The sequence below is a fragment of the Ammospiza caudacuta genome, chromosome 29 (assembly GCF_027887145.1).
Source record: "Ammospiza caudacuta isolate bAmmCau1 chromosome 29, bAmmCau1.pri, whole genome shotgun sequence".
Taxonomy (NCBI): Eukaryota; Metazoa; Chordata; class Aves; order Passeriformes; family Passerellidae; genus Ammospiza; species Ammospiza caudacuta.
Window position 1 is genome coordinate 232,256 of NC_080621.1, and position 17,647 is coordinate 249,902.

A 17,647-nucleotide genomic window follows, 5' to 3' on the forward strand; every position below is an offset into this window, starting at 1 on the left:
AACCCCCTCCGAGCCCCGCCCCTCGCTGCCTGCCAATCACAGCGCCCGCCGAGAAACGCCGCGCGGTGATTGGCTGCGCCCGGCAAGCCCCACCCACTGAGCAGGCCAAGATGGCGGCGCCCAGCGGCGCGACCCGGCGTGGGGACAGCGGGGCCCGGCCGTGAGGGGACAGCGGCGACAGCGCGACAGCGCGACACCGGCATAGCGGCGACACCGGCATAGCGGCGACACCGGCATAGCGGCGACACCGGCATAGCGGCCACAGCGGCGCCATGAGGCTGGGCTGGCTCCGCGCCCTGCCCCGCCGCCTCTGGGGCGGCCCCGCAGCGCCGGAGGTGAGGGGGACACCGGGAGGGACAGGGGCGGACACGGGGGGACACCGAGGGACAGAGGGGGACAAGAGGGGGACAAGAGAGGCCAGAGGGGGACAGGACGGAATGAGGGGGACACGGGAACAGTGGAGGGAGACGGCGGGGAGAGGAGACATCGACGGGACAGAGGGGACGGGCGGGACAGGCGGTTCGGTGGGCGCCGGAGGGACCGGGGGGGACACGGGGGGACAGTGGGGGGGACACGGGGACACAGCCGTGGTGTGACCTCTTTTCCCCCTCCCCAGCTCTGTCGCAGTTTGTGCCAGCGCCCCGCGCGTGTCCCCGCCGAGGGGAGCGACACCAACGAGGGGACCCCGAAACCTCGCAGAGCCCCGAGCCGCGACCCCGCCGAGGGCGACGGCCCGAGGGGCGACACCTCGGGGGGCGACACCTCGGGGGGTGACACTTCAGGGGGTGCCACCCCCAAGCCCCCCCTGCGCCGCCTGCTCCGCTCCCGCGGGTCGCACCACGAGCACACCCACACCGGTGACACGGGTGACGCCGGCGGCCGCTCCGACCCCGGGGCCGCGTTCGAGGCGGCGCTGCGGGAGCTGTCCCGGGCCCCGCCGGGCCGCGGGGGCCGCCTGGCGCTGGTGGAGGCGGCGCTGGCGGCGCTGCCCGCGCTGGGCGCCGAGCGCAGCCTGGGCGCCTACAACGCCCTGCTCCGGCTGCTGCCCCGCGGGGCCTGGGTGCCCCGGGGCCCCGTGCAGAGGCTGCTGTTCCCGTTCCCGCGGCAGCAGGAGTGCGGGCTGCGCCTGCTCGAGCAGATGGAGCAGTACGGTGAGTGCTGGGGACACTGGCGACAGCGACAGGGGACAGCCAGGACAAGGAACAGCCCTGCCTGGGGACACAGGACAGTTCTGCGTGGGAACAAGGGGTGGCTCTGCGCTGTGACACAGGGGACACCTCAGCCACCCGTGCTGCTGGGTGTGCCCTGCTTGCTGTCCCCAGGTGTCCCCCCTGTTGTGTCCCTTGTGTTGTCTCTCCTTGCCTCTCACCATGTCACTCCTGTCCCCTCGTGCCCATCCTGTGGCCTTCCAGGCCCCTTGGTGCCTCCCTGTTTCACCTGTCCCTTCAATGTCCACAATGTCCCCAATCCCCCCAATGTCCCCAGGCTGTCCCCAGTGTCCCCAGTGTCCCCCCAGGTGTGATGCCGGACGCAGAGACGCGGTTCCTGCTGCTGTTCCCCCAATGTGTCCCCAATATCCCCAGTCCCCTCAATGTGTCCCTGCCGTCCCCAGGCTGTCCCCAATGTCCCCAATGTCCCCCCAGGTGTGATGCCGGACGCAGAGACGCGGTTCCTGCTGCTGGGGGTGTTCGGGCCGCGCAGCCGGCCCATGCGGAAGCTGCAGCGGATGCAGTTCTGGCTGCCGCGCATGCGGCACCTGGACCCCCATCCGCAGCCCCCCCGGCCGCTGCCCCCCGGGCTGGAGGCTGCACGGCTGGGGCTGCAGCGCATGGCCTGCGACCCGGGGGCCATCATCAGTGTCATACAGGTGACAGGGACACGGGGGGACAGGGGACACTGACCCTGGGGCTGCAGCGCATGGCCTGCCACCCCGGGCCTGTCATCAGTGTCACACAGGTGACAGGGACACGGGGGACATGGGGGGACACAGGGGACACTGTCACCCTCACCCAGGTGGGGACACTGGGGAGACACAGCTGAGGGGTCAGAGGTGTCCCTGCAGTGACCCCTGTCCCTGTCCCTGTCCCACAGGCGCCAGTGCCGGACTCAGGGGACGATGAAGGCTCCGTCCAGCCCTTCATCATCAGTGAGTGCTGGGGATGTTGGGGTGCCCTGGAGGGGTTGGTTTGGGTTTGGGGTCCCTGGGGTGGGTTTGGGGTTCCCTGAGGGTCTCTGTGAAGGGTTTGGGGTCAGCTGTCCCCAGCTGTCCCCAGTGTCCCCCCCATGTCCCTCCCAATGTCCCAGTGTCCCCAATGTCCCAATGTCCCCATTGTCCCCAGGATCACAGAGCCCAGACCAGCAGGAGCTGCTGGCCCAGCACGGTGTCCCCCATGTCCCTTGGTGTCCCTTGGTGTCCCCAATGTCCCCAATGTCCCCAGGCTGTCAGTCCCCAGACCAGCAGGAGCTGCTGGCCCAGCACGGCCCTGCCCGCCCGGTGTTCGTGGAGGGGCCGTTCCCGCTCTGGCTCCGCGGGACCCTCCTCAAATACTTCGTGCTAAGGGGGGACCCCCTGCCCCCCCACATCAGGGTCAGTCGGGGGGTCCTGGGGGGCTTCTGGGAGGTCATGGGGGGGGTTATGGGGGGACTTTGGGGGGCCTGGGGCGTCCTGGGAGGGTCCTAGGGGGTCCTAGGGGGGCCTGAAGGGGGTTATGGGGGTCCTGGAGGGTCTTGAGGGGTGTTCTGGGGGGTCATGGAGGGTTCTGAGGGGGTCCTGGAGGGTCCTGGAGGGGCTAGGGGGTCATGGGAGGGTCATGGGGGGCTTCTGGGGGGGGGCCTGAGGGGGTTCTGGGGGGTCACTGGGGGTTCTGGGGGGGCCTGAGGGATCTCAGGGGGTCCAGGGGGAAATCCTGTGGGGTCGTGAGGGGTCTTGGGGGTGCTGGGGGGTCCTAAGGAGTCATGGGGGTGTCCTAGGAGGGGTTATGGGAGGGCCTGGAGGGGTCACGGGCGTACCTTGGGGGCCCTGGGAGGGTCATGGGGGAATCCTGAGGGGTCCTGGGACCTCCCAGCCCCCCTCCCACCCCCCTTTTTCCACCCAGGACCCCCCCCCGGACCCCGAGCGCAGTTTTTACTTCCCCCTTCACCTGGAGCTGGAGCTGGAGCGCAGCCCCTGGGACGACGACGACTTCCACGACGTGGACAGAGGTGATTTGGGGAGGGCTCCGGGGGCGGCTCTGGGCTCTCCCCGCGCCCCCCTGACCCCGTGTGCCCCCCGGCAGTGGAGGAGGGCCCGGTGCTGGCGCTGTGCATGGCGGGGGGGGGCCCAGCGCCCGGCCCTGGCCCGCTGGATCGCGGCGCTGCAGGAGCGGAACCCGGCCCTGGCCAACACCCCGGTGATCTTCCGCCTGCACCCGGGGATGGAGCCGGGGGCTGAGCCCCCCCCGAGGGCCCGGCTGGGCCAGGGGAGCCCCCCGGGAACGGGGCTGGAGCCCCCCGAGGGGCGGGAGCCTGGGGGAGAGCCCCCGAAAACAGAGGGGAATAAACGGGGTGTGTGATGGAGAGAGGGTGTCGTGATTTTGGGGGTCTGGGAGGCGTTTTGGGGGGATTTTGGGGGATTTGGGGGGCTCTGGGGGTGCTGGGTAAGGGTTTTCGGGGGGTCTTGGAGGGATTTGGGAGGATTTTTGGGGGGGTTGTGTGTCCTACGTGGTCATAAGAGGGGATTTTGGGAGTGCTGGGGGGGGGTTTGAGGGGTTTTGAGGGGCCGGGGGGGAGATTTGGGGGTGCTCAGAGGTCGTTTCCCCTTGCCAGTGTCGCGCCCCCCAAACCCAGTGGGTTCTGTGTGAATTTGGGGGGCACTGGGTGGTCCTCAGTGAGTTCTGGTGTCCCTTTGAGGGGTCCCCCGCTGAGTTTGGGGGGGTCCCCAGTGACCCGCTGCGCTCCCTCAGCTGCGCCCCCACCACCCCTCGCACCCGGGGGTCCCGGGTCGGGCTCAGACCCCCCGGACCCCTTTGGGGTCTCCCCTTTGGGGTCCCCCTCCCCTCAGCGCCCCCTCCCCAAAATCCCGGGCGGGAGTTGAGGGCAGAGCGCGTTTGGCGCATGCGCACCGAGCGCCGCGACGCCGTGACATCATCACAACGCGACATTGCCGTGACGTCATCTCAGCGCGCGGCGGCATGAGCGCGGCCGAGCGCGGCCCCGGCGGGCCCGGGGCGGCTCCCGGGGGTCCCGGGGGGGCTCCCGGGGGTCCCGGGGCGGGCCCCGAGCCCGGCGGGGGCCGCAAAGCGCGGGGCCGGCCCCGCCTGACGGACACGGACCGCGCGCGGCGGCGGCTGGAGTCGCGCAAGAAGTACGACGTGCGGCGGGTGTACCTGGGCGAGGCGCACGGGCCCTGGGTGGAGCTGCGGCGCCGCAGCGGATGGAGCGACGCCAAGCTGGCGGCCTACCTGCTGGGGCTGGAGCGGGGCCAGCGCGCCGGGCGGCGCGGGTGAGCGGGGGGAGCCGGGGGGAGCCGGGGCAGGGGGCGCTGAGGGGGTGGGGAGGGGTCCCGGAGGGGTTTGGGGGGCGGGGGTCGCTGTCGGGGTCCCCCCAAGCGGGGCCGGGGGCGCGGAGCGGGCCCGGGGCGCGGCGGGAGCGGCGGGAGCTGTCCGCGGTGCTGGAGCGGCGCTGGGCGGGTTACCGGCCTTGATCCTCCTCTTCTTCCTCGTTCTCCTCCTCCTCAGCCTCCTCTTCCTCACTCTCCTCTTCCTCGTCCCCTCCCGCCTGTCCCGACCCTCTTCCTCTCCCGCCTCTCCCTGCTCTTCCTCGCGCTCCTGGGGGATGAAGAACGGGAAGAGGAGGAGGAGGAGGAAGGCTGGGGGCATGAAGGCTGAGGAAGGAAGCGAGGGGCTGGATAAGGAGGAGGGAGGCGGCGGAAAGGAGAAGGGTTGGCCTGAGGAGGAGGAGGAAGGTTGGGGAGGAGGAGGGCTGGGGAGGAAGGCCGGGGGCCCTTCCCCTTTCTGCCATCCCCTCTCTCCCCACAGCAAACCCTGGGAGCAGCTCCCGAAGAAACCCAAACGCAAAAAGCGTGAGTGTTTGATGCTGGGGGGCTGTACCTGGCTTTGGGGGGCTGCCCCTCACTCTGTGGTGCTTGTGCCCCGCTCTGGGTTAGCTACACCCCACTTGGGGGGTCCCATACCCCAATTTTGGGGGTCCCTTACCCCGTGCCCCCCTTTAGGGCGCCGGTGGAACGTGAGCTGCCTGCGGCACGCCGTGCTGTGGTACGGGCAGCGCTGCCCCTCGCTCTGGGATGGCTGCACCCCACTTTGGGACGGCTGTATCTCGCTCTGGGGTGGCTGTATCTCACTTTGGGGGTCCCATATCTCTCTCTGGGGGTCCCTCACCCCTCAGGGCGCCGGCGGAACGTGAACTGCCTGCGGCACGCCGTGCTGTGGTACGAGGACCACGGACAGCGCTGCCCGTACGAGCCGCGCCTGGCGGAGCTGGAGCCGGCGCTGGGGCTGCTCACCACGGCCGTGTGGCAGTGCGAGCGCGGGCACCGCTACTTCCAGGACCTGCACCCGCCCCTGAGGGCCCCCAGCGGCTCCGAGGGCGAGGATGGTGAGGACTGGGGGGTCCTGGGGGGTTTGGCGGCTCAGGGGATGTGTGGGGTTTGGGGTTTGGGGGATTTGGGATGTGTGGGATGTGGGGTTTGGGGGATTTGGGATGTGTGGGATGTGGGGTTTGGGGGATTTGGGGTGTTGGGTTTGGGGTGTGTGGGGTTTGGGGGATTTGGGGTCTGGGGGATGTGGGGTTTGGGGTTTGGGAGGTTTAGGGTGTTGGGTTTGGGGGATCTGTGGGGTCTGGGGGCTCTTGGGGATTTGGGGGTTGTGAGGTGTGGGGGGTGTGTGGGGTATGGGGTTTGGGGTGTGGAGGGTTTGGGGGTGATGTGTGGGGTTTGGGGATGTGCTGGGTTTGGAGTCTGGGGGCTGTGTGGGGTTTGGGGTGTCTATCAGGAGTTTGTGGGGTTTGGGGTGTGCTGGGTTTGGGGTCTGGGGGCTGTGTGGGGTTTGGGGTGTCTATCAGGAGTTTGTGGGGTTTGGGGTCTGGGGGCTGTGTGGGACGTGGGGTTTGAGCCCCACGTGGGGAGTGTGTGGGGTTTGGGGTTTGGAGTCTGGGGGGCTTTGGGGGTGTGGGGTTTGGGGTCTGGGGGATTTGGGCTCTGGGGAATGTGGGGTTTGGGGGCTTTGAGGTTTGGGGGGTCTGGGGGTTTTGGCCTCTGGGAGTTTGGGGGTCTTTAGGGACAACCCAAGTTCTCCTTAGGCTGTTTTGACTCTCGAGCAGGTTTTTGGGTGCTCTGTGCCATATTTGGGGTTTCCAGGGGGATTTTCACCCGGGGGGGGGGGGCAGACCCTCCCCTGACCCCTGACTCTCCTCTTCCCCCCACAGCCCCCGGCTCTTCCTCCTCCTCCTCCTCCTCCTCGTGCAGCTCCTCGGGCTCTGAGGCCGCTCCAGCCCCGGGCGGGGGTCCCGCTGTGCCCCCCCCTCCCCCGCCCGGGGGTCCCGCCGCCCCCCCCGAGGCTCTGGAGGCCGTGCTGTGCCTGCCCCTCCCCATACTGAGGGGGGGGCCGGGACCCCCGCCCACCACGCTGCTGCTGCTGGGGGGGGTCCTGGGGGGGCTCCAGGAGGGGGGGCTTGGCCTGGAGGGGCTCCAGCAGGGCCCGGGGGGGCTCCAGGTGCTGCTCCAGGGAGGGGGGGGCAGTGCCTTCACCACGCCCACCACACCTGAGGAGCCACAGCCGCAGGGCAAGACAGGTGAGGGGGAAATGATGGGGGGGGGGACTCGGAATAGGGGGGTGGGGGAAGATTTTGGGTCAGGAATTGGGGGGTTTGGGTCGGGAATGGGATTGGGGTCAGGAATGGGATTGGGGAAGGTTTAGGGTCAGGAATGGGGAAATGGGGGAATATTTGGGGTCAGGAATGGGAGGTTTGTGTGAGGAATGAGGGTTTGGGTTGGGAATTGGGGATTGGGTCAGGAATGGGAGGTTTGGGGTCAGAATTGGGGCATTTGGGTCGGGAATTGGGGGAATTTGGAGTTGGGGATTTGGGGGAGATTTGGGGTCAGGAATGGGGTGTTTGGGTCGGGAATTGGGGGAAGAATTGGGGTCAGGAATGAGAAAATTTGGGGAAGGTTGTGGGTCAGGAATGGAGAATTTGGGGTCGGGAATGGGGGAGGATTTGGGGCCAGGAATGGAGAAATCTGGGGAAGATTTGGGGTCAGGAATGGGGGTTTGGGTCAGCAGTTGGAGATTGCGGTCAGAATCGGGAGGGTTGGGGTCAGGAATGGGTTAGGGTTAGGGGTAAGGAAGATTTGGGGTCAGGAATTGAGGGGTTTGGGGTCGTAAATGGGGGTTTGGGTCAGGAATTGGGGAAGGTTTGGGGTCAGAATTGGGGCTCAGGGGGCTGGCGGTGGGTTTGGGGCTCAGAAGCAGCTCGGGGCAGGATCTGGGTGGGGGTCCCGGGGGTCTCACCAGCCCCACCAATGGCAGAGGAGGATGAGGAGGAGGAGGAGGAGCCGCTGCTGAGGCTGAAGCAGGAGGAGCCGCCCCCCCCGCCCCCCCCTCCGGAGCCCCCCCGGGACCCCTCCCCAGCCGAGGAGCCCGAGGGGTCGGCGATCATCTATGAGATCCCCACGGAGCCGGAGAGGTGGGGGGACATGGGGGGCTTTGGGGGGTCCTGGGGGGTCTAGGGGATGTTTTGGGGGTTCCTGGGGTCATTTGGAGGGGGTTTCAGGGGGACATGGGGGCGCTCTTGGGGGGTTTAGGGGGCCCTGAGGGTCATTTGGGGTCCCTGGTGGTCCTTGGGGGGTGTTGGGGCTCCGGGACTGTTCTATTTGGGGAGATTTGGGAGTTTTGGGGAGTGGTTTTGGGGAGGGGTTCAGGGGGCTCAGGTGAGCTGCTCTGTCTCCTGTCCCACACCTTGTTTTGGGGGGGGTCTCACAGCAGGTCCCGCAGGCCCCGGCGCAGCCGAAGGGGCCGAGCCCCCTCCCCAGAGCCCCCCGAGGAGCCCCCCGGGCCCCTGAGCTGCCCCCACCCCACCTGTGGGCAGGTGTTCGGGACCCTCAGCAGCGTACAGGTACCTGGGGGGGGGGGGGACACACCCAGACCCCCCTCACCTGTCCCAGACCCCCCTCACCTGTGTGAACCCCCCAGACTCACCTGCGCCAGGTGCACCGCCGGCCCCGTGCCCAGGTGTGCCCCCAGCCCGGCTGTGGGAGGAGCTTCCACCTGGCCGAGCACCTGCGGCGCCACACGGCCGAGCACTCAGGTGAGACCCCCCAGGTGAGACCCCAGGTGTGCTGTGCCCTCCAAACCCTCCCCCCCCACATCAGGGGGTGTTACCTGCTGCCCCCTCTCACTGAGCCCCCCCATTGCCCATGCAGGTGCGCGGGAGTTCACCTGCGCCACCTGTGCCAAGTCCTTCAAGCGCAGGAACCACCTGGAGGTGCACAGGAGGACACACACGGGGGAGAGACCCCTGCAGTGAGTGGGGGGGGGGTCCCAATGGGGTGGGGAGGGGTCCTGGAGCTCACCTGCCCCCCCCCCAGGTGTGTGGGGAGGGGTTCCAGACTCACCTGCCCCCCCCCAGGTGTGTGGGGAGGGGTCTCAGACTCACCTGCCCCCCCCAGGTGTGAGGTGTGCGGGTTCCGCTGCCGCCAGCGCGCCTCCCTCACCTGGCACATGCGGAGACACGGGGGGCTGCAGGGGCACCCCGAGCCCCGCGGCACATAGAGACCCCCCCCCGGGGCACCTGGACTCACCTGGAGTCACCTGGGCCCCCCCCGAGTCACCTGCGATCACCTGGGACTGCCCCGGATTCACCTGAAGCCACCTGGGACCCCTGCTGGAATCGTCTGGGACCCCCCCCCCAGACTCACCTGGGTCCCCCTGGATTCACCTGGACTCACCTGGGACTCCCCTGGACTCCCTTGGACGCCTCCGGATTCACCTGCCCCCCCCAGATTCACCTGTCCCCCACCCAGGTGGTTCTGTGTCCCCCCAGGTGACCCCGTGGCCCCCCCTCACTATTTATTCATTTATTTATTTATTTGTTTATTTGTTTGTTTTTTGTTTATTTATTTCCTTGTCACTCGTCGTTCCCCGGGGACACCTGGGGGTCTGGGGGGGGGTCTGCGCCCCCCCCGGGACGCCCCCCAGCCCTCCCGTTAGAATCGGGATTTTGCGTGATGGTTCATTTTTGGGTGTGGGGTCCCGGGGGTTTTGGGGGGGGGTCCCGGTGCACCTGAAGGGTTTGGAGGGGCTCTCGCAGGTGCCCCCTCCCCATTTCGGGGGGGTGCAGACCCCTCCCCTGGCCCCCCGGGATTCCCCCCCATTAAAATCGAGAATTTTCGTGATGGTTCATTTTTGGGGAGGGGGGTGGGGGTCCCGGAGGGTTTGGGGAGGGTCTGGGAGGGTCCCGAGGTTTTGGGGCGGGAGCTCTGGGGTCGTGCACGTTTGGGGGGTCTGGGGGGGCTCGGGGGGTCCCTCAGGGTTTGGGGGCTCGCTCTCCGTTGCCCCCCTCCCCATTTCGGGGTCTCCGCCCCTCGCGGGGCCGCGCTCGCTCTCGGCGCTGTCCCCGGTGCTGAAGCGGCGCCCGCGGCCTTCATCGCCCTCCTCCTCCTCCTCATCCCCATCCCTCCTTCTCCTCCTCTTCCTCCCCCCACCCTTCCTGCGCTCTCTGCTCCGCTCCTTCCTCCTCCTCCTCCTCCTCCTCCTCCATTCCCTCTTTCTTCCTCCTCTCCCTCCCTCCCCGTCCTTCCTCCTCCTCCTCGTCCCGTGGGCGGGGCCTGGGGGGTCTCGGGGGGCTTCTTGTCCTGGGGGGGGCGGTTCTTTTTTTTGGGGGGGGGGTGGCGGACTGACCCAACCCACCTCTTTTGGGGGGGGGCGGACTGATCCATCTCTTTTAGGGGGGGGACGACGGTCGGACCCACCTTTGGGGGGTGGGCGCGGATGGAACCACTTTTTGGGGGGGGCCGGGCTGACCCACCTTTTGGGGAGGGGGGGGAACGGTCGAACCCACCTTTTTGGGAGGGGGGGCCGCGGACTGAACCATCTCGGTAGAGGGGGGTGTGGTGTTGGGGGGGGGGGCGGTTTTTGGGGGGCCCCGCCCCGCGCCCGCCCAAGGACGTTTAAAGGACCGAGCCGGGGCCGCCGCTCGCAGCGCCCGGAGCCGCCGCGACCCCCGGAGCCCCCCCGGCCTCCCCCCGGGCCCCCCGAGCCCTCGGGGCCGTGCGGGGCCCCCCCCCCGCCCGGTGACACGATGGTGACGGTAAGAACGGGGTGGGGGTGGGGGGGATTTGGGGAGGGGGATTGCAGGGATCCCCCCCATTTCCCGTCCATCCCATCCCATCCCCCTCCCGTGCCGCCCCCACCCCCAGTTCCCACCCCCCCCACTCCTCTCGGTGTCACACGCTCCGTTGGGGACGCGGCGTCACTCGCGGGTGGCACCTGCGGGGACACGCGCGGCCGACGGAGGGGCGCGGACCCCTCCCCAAACCGCGCCCGTTTTGGGTTTTGGGGCGGGGGGCACACGCCACACGCATGTCGCCGTCCCCGCGTGTCGCCGTCCCCGCGTGTCGCCGTTCCCGGGCCGTGGCTGGTGGCCCCGGGTGTCCCCATCGCCCGGTGACAAAGGGCCATTGTCACATTGTCACCCACCCCGCGCTACTGGGGAGGGGGGGAAGGGGCGGGGGCGCTGCCGCACAATGGGGGGATTGTCCCCGTCCCCCCCCCAATGGCCCCACCCGGGTGTCACTGTCACTGTCCCCCCCCATCCCCATGGCCCCACCCGGGTGTCACTGTCCCCCGTGCCGCGTCCCCGCCTCCTCCCGCTGTCCCCTCCTCCCCGTGCCCACCATCCCGTGTCCCCGTCCCCGCAGCGCTGTCCCCATGCCCGCCCTGTCACTGTCCCCACCATCCCGCTGTCCCTGTCCCCTGGCCGTGTCCCCGCCTCCTCCCGCTGGCCCTGTCCTCTTGCTGTCCCCACCGTCCCGCAGTGTGCTGTCCCTGTCCCTTCACCGTGGCCATGCCCGCACTGTCCCTGTCCCCTCGCTGTGACACCCCCTGTCCCCTCGCTGTCCCCGTCCTCCCCATGACACCCCAGTCCCCTCAGCGGATCCTGAGCACGGAGGAGGCGCAGGCTCCCAGCGCCGCGGGCCCTGTCCCTGTCCCTGTCCCTGTCCCCTGGCCATGCCCGCACTGTCCCCGTCCCCGTCCCCTGGCTGTCCCTGTCCCTTTGCTGTCCCCCTGTGACACCCCTGTCCCCCGCAGATCCTCAGCACGGTGGAGGCGCAGGCTCCCAGCGCCGCGGGGCCCTCGGGCTGCGGCCCCGTCCCCGTGCCCGTGCCCGTGGTGGCCGTGCCGGGCCCGGGGGTGGCGGCGGCGCTGCCCAACGGGGCCCCCCCGGGTCCCCCGCCCGTGGCCGACGACAGCAAAACGAACCTGATCGTGAATTACCTGCCGCAGTCCATGAGCCAGGAGGAGCTGAGGAGCCTCTTCGGCAGCCTCGGCGACATCGAGTCCTGCAAGCTCGTCCGGGACAAGGTCACCGGTACGGGAGGGGACACGGGGACAGGGCATGGGGGCACGGGGACACAGGGCATGGGGACATGGGCAGGGGGACATGGGGACACGGGGACATGGGGACACGGGGACAGGGCAGACATCGAGTCCTGCAAGCTCGTCCGGGACAAGGTCACCGGTACGGGAGGGGACACGGGAACAGGGGGACATGGGGCAGGGACAGGACGTGGGGACAGGGGGGGACAGGGGCAGGACATGGGGACAGGGCATGGGGACAGGGCAGGGAGACATGGGGACAGGGGGATGTGAGGCAGGGAAAAGACATGGGGCGACAGAGCACAGGGACAGGGCATGGGGACACAGGTCAGGGACAAGGCACGGGGACGTGGGGATGGGAGGTCTGGGACATGGGCACAGGGACATGTGCAGTGGGACAAGGGACACAGGACACGGGGAAATGGGATACGGTGACATGGGAAGGGAGAGGGAGCACAGGGACCTGTGGGGACAGGGATAGACAGTGACCGTGGGAGCTGGGTTAATTCGGTGTCCCTCCCCTGTCCCCATGACCCTGTCCCTGTCCCCCCGGTGTCCCTGTGCCCCCAGGTTTGACCCCGAGTGTCACATCCATGGGGACACAGGGAGACAGCGAGGCTGGCAGGGTGGACATGGGCACAGGGCTGGGGTGGCTCTGGGGGCACAGGGGACACAGGGGACAGGGACCCAGGTGGCTTTGGGGACAGGGCTGGGGTGGCTCTGGGGGCACAGGGGACAGTGCCACCCCGGTGATGACGGTGACACGGTGTCCCCAGGGCAAAGCCTGGGCTACGGCTTTGTCAACTACGTGGAGGCCGGCGACGCCGACCGGGCCATCGGGGCCCTCAACGGGCTCAAGCTGCAGACCAAGACCATCAAGGTGACACGGGGGGCACCTGGGGGGCTTTGGGGGCACCTGGGGGGCTTTGGGGTGGGGGGGGCACATGCAGGATCCTCCAGGGGGGCACTTGTGGGGCACTTTCTGGTGGAAGTGGCACCCGTGGGTCCCTCTGTGGTGGGTGGGACACTCGTGGGTCCCTCTGTGGTGGGCCCTGCCCGTCTCCCCGGGGTTCCCCGGGGGTCCCCAGGGCTCACCTGTCCCCACAGGTGTCCTACGCCCGGCCCAGCTCGGCGTCCATCCGCGACGCCAACCTGTACGTGAGCGGGCTGCCCAAGGCCATGGGGCAGAAGGAGATGGAGCAGCTCTTCTCGCAGTACGGCCGCATCATCACCTCCCGCATCCTCGTGGACCAGGTCACAGGTGAGGCCGGGGGGGCTCGGGGCGCACCTGGGAGGGGGCACAGCCCTGGGGGGGGGGGTGTTCTGGGGGTCCTGGGGGAGGTGGGACATCCCTGGGAGGGGGGCACAGCCCTGGGATGGGGGGGTGTTCTAGGGGTCCTGGGGGTCTTGGGGGTCCTGGGGCAGGTGGAACACTCCTGAGGGGTGGGACAGCCCTGGGATGGGGGGTCCTGGGGGTCGGTGGGACAGTCCTGGGAGAGGGGACAGCCCTGGGGTGGGGGTCCTGGGGGTCCTGGGGGAGCTGGGACACTCCTGGGGGGTTCTGGGGGGTGGGACATCCCTGAGGTGGGGGTCCTGGGGGATTTTGGGGGGTGGGACATCCCTGGAGTGGGGGGTCCTTGGGGGTTCTGGGGGTCCTGGGATACTCCTGGGGGGTTCTGGGTGGTGGGACCTCCTTGGGGTGGGAGTCCTGGGGGATTTTGGGGGTTTCTGGGGGATTCAGGGGGTTCTGTGGGGGCTGTCCCCGACCCCCCCCCATCACCTGCGCAGGTGTGTCGCGGGGCGTGGGCTTCATCCGCTTCGACAAGCGCGTGGAGGCGGAGGAGGCGGTGCGGGGGCTGCACGGGCAGAAGCCGCTGGGCGCGGCCGAGCCCATCACGGTCAAGTTCGCCAACAGCCCCGGGCAGAAATCGGGGGGGGCCCTGCTGAGCCTGTGCCCCGGGGCCCGGCGCTACGGGGCGCTGCACCCCCCCCCCGCAGCGCTTCCGGTGAGCGGGGGGACCCCCGGGATGGGGGGGGACACCGGGGATGGGGGACCCCCGGAATGGGGGGGGGACCAAGGGAATGGGGGGGACACCGGGGATGGGGGACACCCCGGGGCTGGGGGGGTGAGATACCTCTGGGAATGGGGGGGACACCCCCGGAATGGAGGTTCTGGGGGGCTGGGGGAGTGAGATATCCCTGGGGGTCTTGGGGGCTGGGAATGGGGGAACACGCCTGGAATTGGGGACACCCCCAGAATGGATTTCCAATGGCTGGAAATGGGGGGTAGCCCCAGGAATGGGGGTCCTGGGGGGCTGCGGGGGGTAAGATACCTCTGGGAACGGGGGCAGGGGTCTTGAGGGGGCTGAGAGGACCCTGGGAATGGGGGTCCAGGGGGGCTGGGTATGGGGGACACCCGTAGTAATGGGAGTCCTGGAGGGGTGGGACATCCCTGGGATTGGGGGTCCTGCGATGGTCCGAGGGTGTGGAAACAGAAACCCCTTAATGATCCTGGGAGTGCCTGGGGTGGGGGTCTCTGAGGGGCGGGACCCCCCTGTGGGCACAGAGACCCCCTTGCTGTCCCCCCTAACAGCCCCTCACCCCCCAGCCTGGACAATTTGCTGAACGTGGCCTACGGGGTGAAGAGGTAACACAGCACCCCCCAAACCCCCCCCAAACCCACCCTGGGGACCCTCCCCAGCCCAGGAGGGCCCCCCAGGACCCCCGGCTGACCCCGGGCCAGCCCGCTGTCGCTGCTGCCCAGGTTCTCCCCGCTGGCCATCGAGGCGGTGCCGGCGCTGGCCGGGGTGGGCCTGGGCACCCCCGGGCCGGGCTGGTGCATCTTCGTCTACAACCTGGCGCCCGAGGCGGACGAGAGCGTCCTGTGGCAGCTCTTCGGGCCCTTTGGCGCCGTCACCAATGTCAAGGTGATCCGCGACTTCGCCACCAACAAGTGCAAGGGCTTCGGCTTCGTCACCATGACCAACTACGAGGAGGCGGCCATGGCCATCGCCAGCCTCAACGGCTACCGCCTGGGCGAGCGCGTGCTGCAGGTGTCCTTCAAGACCACCAAGCAGCACAAGGCCTGAGGTTGGTGTGCTCCATCCCATCCCATCCCATCCCATCCCATCCCATCCCATCCCATCCCATCCCATCCCATGGGGATGTGGGGGTCTCCTGTGGGGGTGTGGGGATCCCCCCTGGTGGAATTGGGGTGCTCCAGGTGTCCTTCAAGGCCACCAAGCAGCACAAGGCCTGAGGTTGGTGTGCTCCATGTCCATGGGGAGGTGTGGGGGTCTCCCGTGGGGGTGTGGGGACCCCCCCTGTGAGCGCTGTAGTGGAATTGGGATGGAGGGTTTGGGGATCACCTCAGTGCGAATCATGGAGAAACCCAACTGGAGACCTTGGGGACCTTCAGGGTCCTTGGGGTACACCATGGAGACCATGGAGAAACCCAACTGGAGACCTTGGGGACCTGCAGGGACCTTCAGGGACCCCCATGGGCACCATGGAAGAATTCAACTGGAGACCTCGGGGACCTTCAGGGACCTTGAGGGACCTTCAGGGACACCATGGACACCATGGAGATGGAGAGACCCACATGAAGACCTGGAGACCTCAGGGTCCCCCCCATGGACACCATGGAGACCACAGAGAAACCCAACTGGAGACCTGGGGGACCTTCAGGGACCTCCATGAGCACCATGGAGGAACTCAGATGGAGACCTTGGGGACCTTCAGGGACCTTGAGAGACCTTCAGGGACCCCCATGAGCACCATGGAGACCATGGAGAAACCCAACTGGAGACCCTGGGGACCTTTGAGATCTTCAGGGACCTTCATGGACCCCCATGGACACCGTGGAAAAACCCAACTGGAGACCCTGGGGACCTTCAAGGACCTTGAGAGACCTTCAGGGACACCCATGAGCACCATGGAGACCATGGAGAAAACCACATGAAGACCTGGAGACCTCAGGGTCCCCCCCATGAGCAGCATGGAGACCACAGAGAAACCCAGTTCAGGTCCTGGGCAGGCCCTCCATGGACACCAACGACATCCTGGGTCTCCAGGAGATGGAGAAACGCACCTGGAGACCTTGGAGACCCTGGGGACCCCCCCCCATGAGCGCCACAGACACCATGGAGACCCCCGAGCCCCCTCCATGGCCACTGAGGACAGCGTGGGGACACCTGACGCACAGCCTGGACACCTGGACACCCTCACCTGTCCCCGGCGGCCTCCTCCAGGTGCTGCAGGGCACTGGGACGGGCCCTGGAGACCCCCCCAGGATGCTGTGGACACACCTGGGACCCCCCCGGGTACCCCAACCCCACCACTCCGGCAGTGGCCGGACCACCTGGAGCGGTGCCCCCCCCACCTGATCCAGGTGTGTCCAGGTGGGGGCTGTGCCCCCCCTTCCCTCTGCTCCAGGACTCCAGCAAGGGGAAGGGGAGGGGGCTCTTCTCGCTCTCTCCTCCTTTCCACATCTTTCCTTCATTTTCTGGGGGAGGGGGAGGAATTTTTGGGGAGGAAGAACAAAAGTAAGGATTAATCGGGTGTTTAATCAGACCTGTTACCCGTTATCAGGTAAGGAGGAGCGTGACTGGCGCAGGGAGCAGTGGCTCCTCGGCAGCCGCCAGCCCAAATCCATCTATTTTTATAGCAGAATATTAAAAGATATCCCCCAAAATCCCCACAATCGCCTTTTCCAGAGGGGGTGAGAACCTGCTTTGTGCTCCCCGAGTTCCTTGGAAGCAGCTTATGAACCCCAAGAGTGATCAAGGCAAGTTTTGGGGGGCCAGGGGCACTGAAATGCCAGGGATTGTGCTGGTACCCCAAAACTGGGAGGGAGGGGATGTGTTGTGTCACATTTCCCCCCCCCGCCTTCCCAAATTCTTCAAAATGGGCGATTTTTGCCCCAAATTACTCCTCTTGCTGGAGTTTGGAGCCTCCTGTCCAAAAAACAAAAGGGCGGAACCCCACCTGAAAAGCCCCAATCCTGAGTTCCCCCTTACTCATCGTTATTATTCTTAATTATTCTTCTTATTAATTATTATTGATGTTATTATTATTATTGTTATTGTTATTGTTATTATTATTGCAATTCTTATTTATTTTCCCTTCGCCGTCGGGATAATTTCTCACTTTTCAGTGGTTTAGTTCCCATTTATTTCCTATTCTCCCCTGGTTTTTCCCTGATCCTGGCACTCCCCGGGACCCTCTTTTTTCTCCCCAGACCCTTCCCCAAACCCACCCCGGCTCCTGGTTTTTTTGTGTCGTGCCTGTGTGAAGCTTCTTGTAGTTTTAATTATTATTAATATAAATATTTAGGAGCGACCCCCGTGTCCAGATCCGCCATCACCACCCCCCCCCCCCAAACTCTGACCCCCCCATCCCCTTTTCCAGGGATCATCCAGCCCCGGAATTTGGGGAGGGGGGCCAGGGGACCCCCAATTCAGTAGCAATAAGGGGTCCCCACCTCAGCCCCGGCCCGTTTTTGGGGGGCCCAACGCGGGGACAAAAGGTGCCCAGGGACCCCCCTGTGGCACTGCGGGACCCCTCGGAGGGGACCGGGACCCCCCGGCCCCCACCCCTGGACTCGACTCTTTGTATTTTTCATGGAAAAAAATCAATAAAAAAATTTTAAAGGCAGAATTTGTGCATGGTTTTGGCAGGAATGGACGGACGGCGGGGGGAGTGTCGGCCATTTCCCCTCGCGCTTCCCTCCATTTTCCCCTCAGGTTTCCCTCACATCTGCCACCATTTCCCCCTTTACTTTTCCTGCTATTTCCCCTCTTGTTTCCCTCCATTTTCCCCTCAGGTTTCCCTCACATTTGCCACTCTTTTCCCCTCACGTTTGCTGCCATTTTCCCCTCACTTTTCCTGCCTTTTCCCCCTCTTGTTTCCCTCCATTTTCCCCTCAGGTTTTCCTCCATCTTCCCCTCACATTTCCTGCCCTTTCCCCCTCACGCTTCCCGCCCTTTTCCCCTCACGTTTTCTACCTTCCCCCCCTTGTTTCCCTCCATTTTCCCCCTCACATTTTCCACCTTTTCCTC

At 66.9% G+C, this 17,647-nt stretch overlaps 3 protein-coding genes across 3 annotated transcripts; all 3 read left to right on the forward strand.

The window, feature by feature from the left end:
* Positions 1-103: 103 nt before the first annotated feature.
* ECSIT (ECSIT signaling integrator) lies at positions 104-3,551 on the forward strand. Its single transcript, XM_058821346.1, is given in 8 exon segments — positions 104-335; positions 617-1,151; positions 1,644-1,867; positions 2,092-2,146; positions 2,439-2,587; positions 3,096-3,201; positions 3,276-3,310; positions 3,312-3,551. Coding segments are annotated over 8 exon segments (1,407 nt in total). The 5' UTR covers positions 104-272.
* A 541-nt stretch (positions 3,552-4,092) lies between these two features.
* Positions 4,093-8,961, forward strand: ZNF653 (zinc finger protein 653). The gene is made up of 10 exons (XM_058821347.1): positions 4,093-4,143; positions 4,245-4,480; positions 5,016-5,059; positions 5,383-5,635; positions 6,461-6,786; positions 7,521-7,677; positions 7,974-8,106; positions 8,184-8,298; positions 8,414-8,513; positions 8,660-8,961. Exons 1-10 carry the CDS (start codon positions 4,093-4,095, stop codon positions 8,760-8,762), a joined length of 1,518 nt encoding a protein of 505 aa, XP_058677330.1. The 3' UTR covers positions 8,763-8,961.
* A 1,329-nt stretch (positions 8,962-10,290) lies between these two features.
* On the forward strand, positions 10,291-15,265 carry ELAVL3 (ELAV like RNA binding protein 3). Its single transcript, XM_058821421.1, is given in 9 exon segments — positions 10,291-10,299; positions 11,301-11,580; positions 12,365-12,468; positions 12,696-12,849; positions 13,377-13,573; positions 13,575-13,594; positions 14,197-14,235; positions 14,353-14,678; positions 15,070-15,265. Coding segments are annotated over 8 exon segments (1,128 nt in total). The 3' UTR covers position 14,678; positions 15,070-15,265.
* The last annotated feature ends 2,382 nt before the right edge of the window (positions 15,266-17,647 follow it).

Coding starts and splice junctions, on each gene's coding strand:
- ZNF653 (XM_058821347.1), top strand. CDS start 4,093: ATGCGCACCGAGCGCCGCGACGCCGTGACATCATCACAACGCGACATT. Junction 5,060..5,382: donor GAAACCCAAACGCAAAAAGC/GTGAGTGTTTGA, acceptor CTCACCCCTCAG/GGCGCCGGCGGAACGTGAAC. Junction 8,299..8,413: donor CCACACGGCCGAGCACTCAG/GTGAGACCCCCC, acceptor TTGCCCATGCAG/GTGCGCGGGAGTTCACCTGC.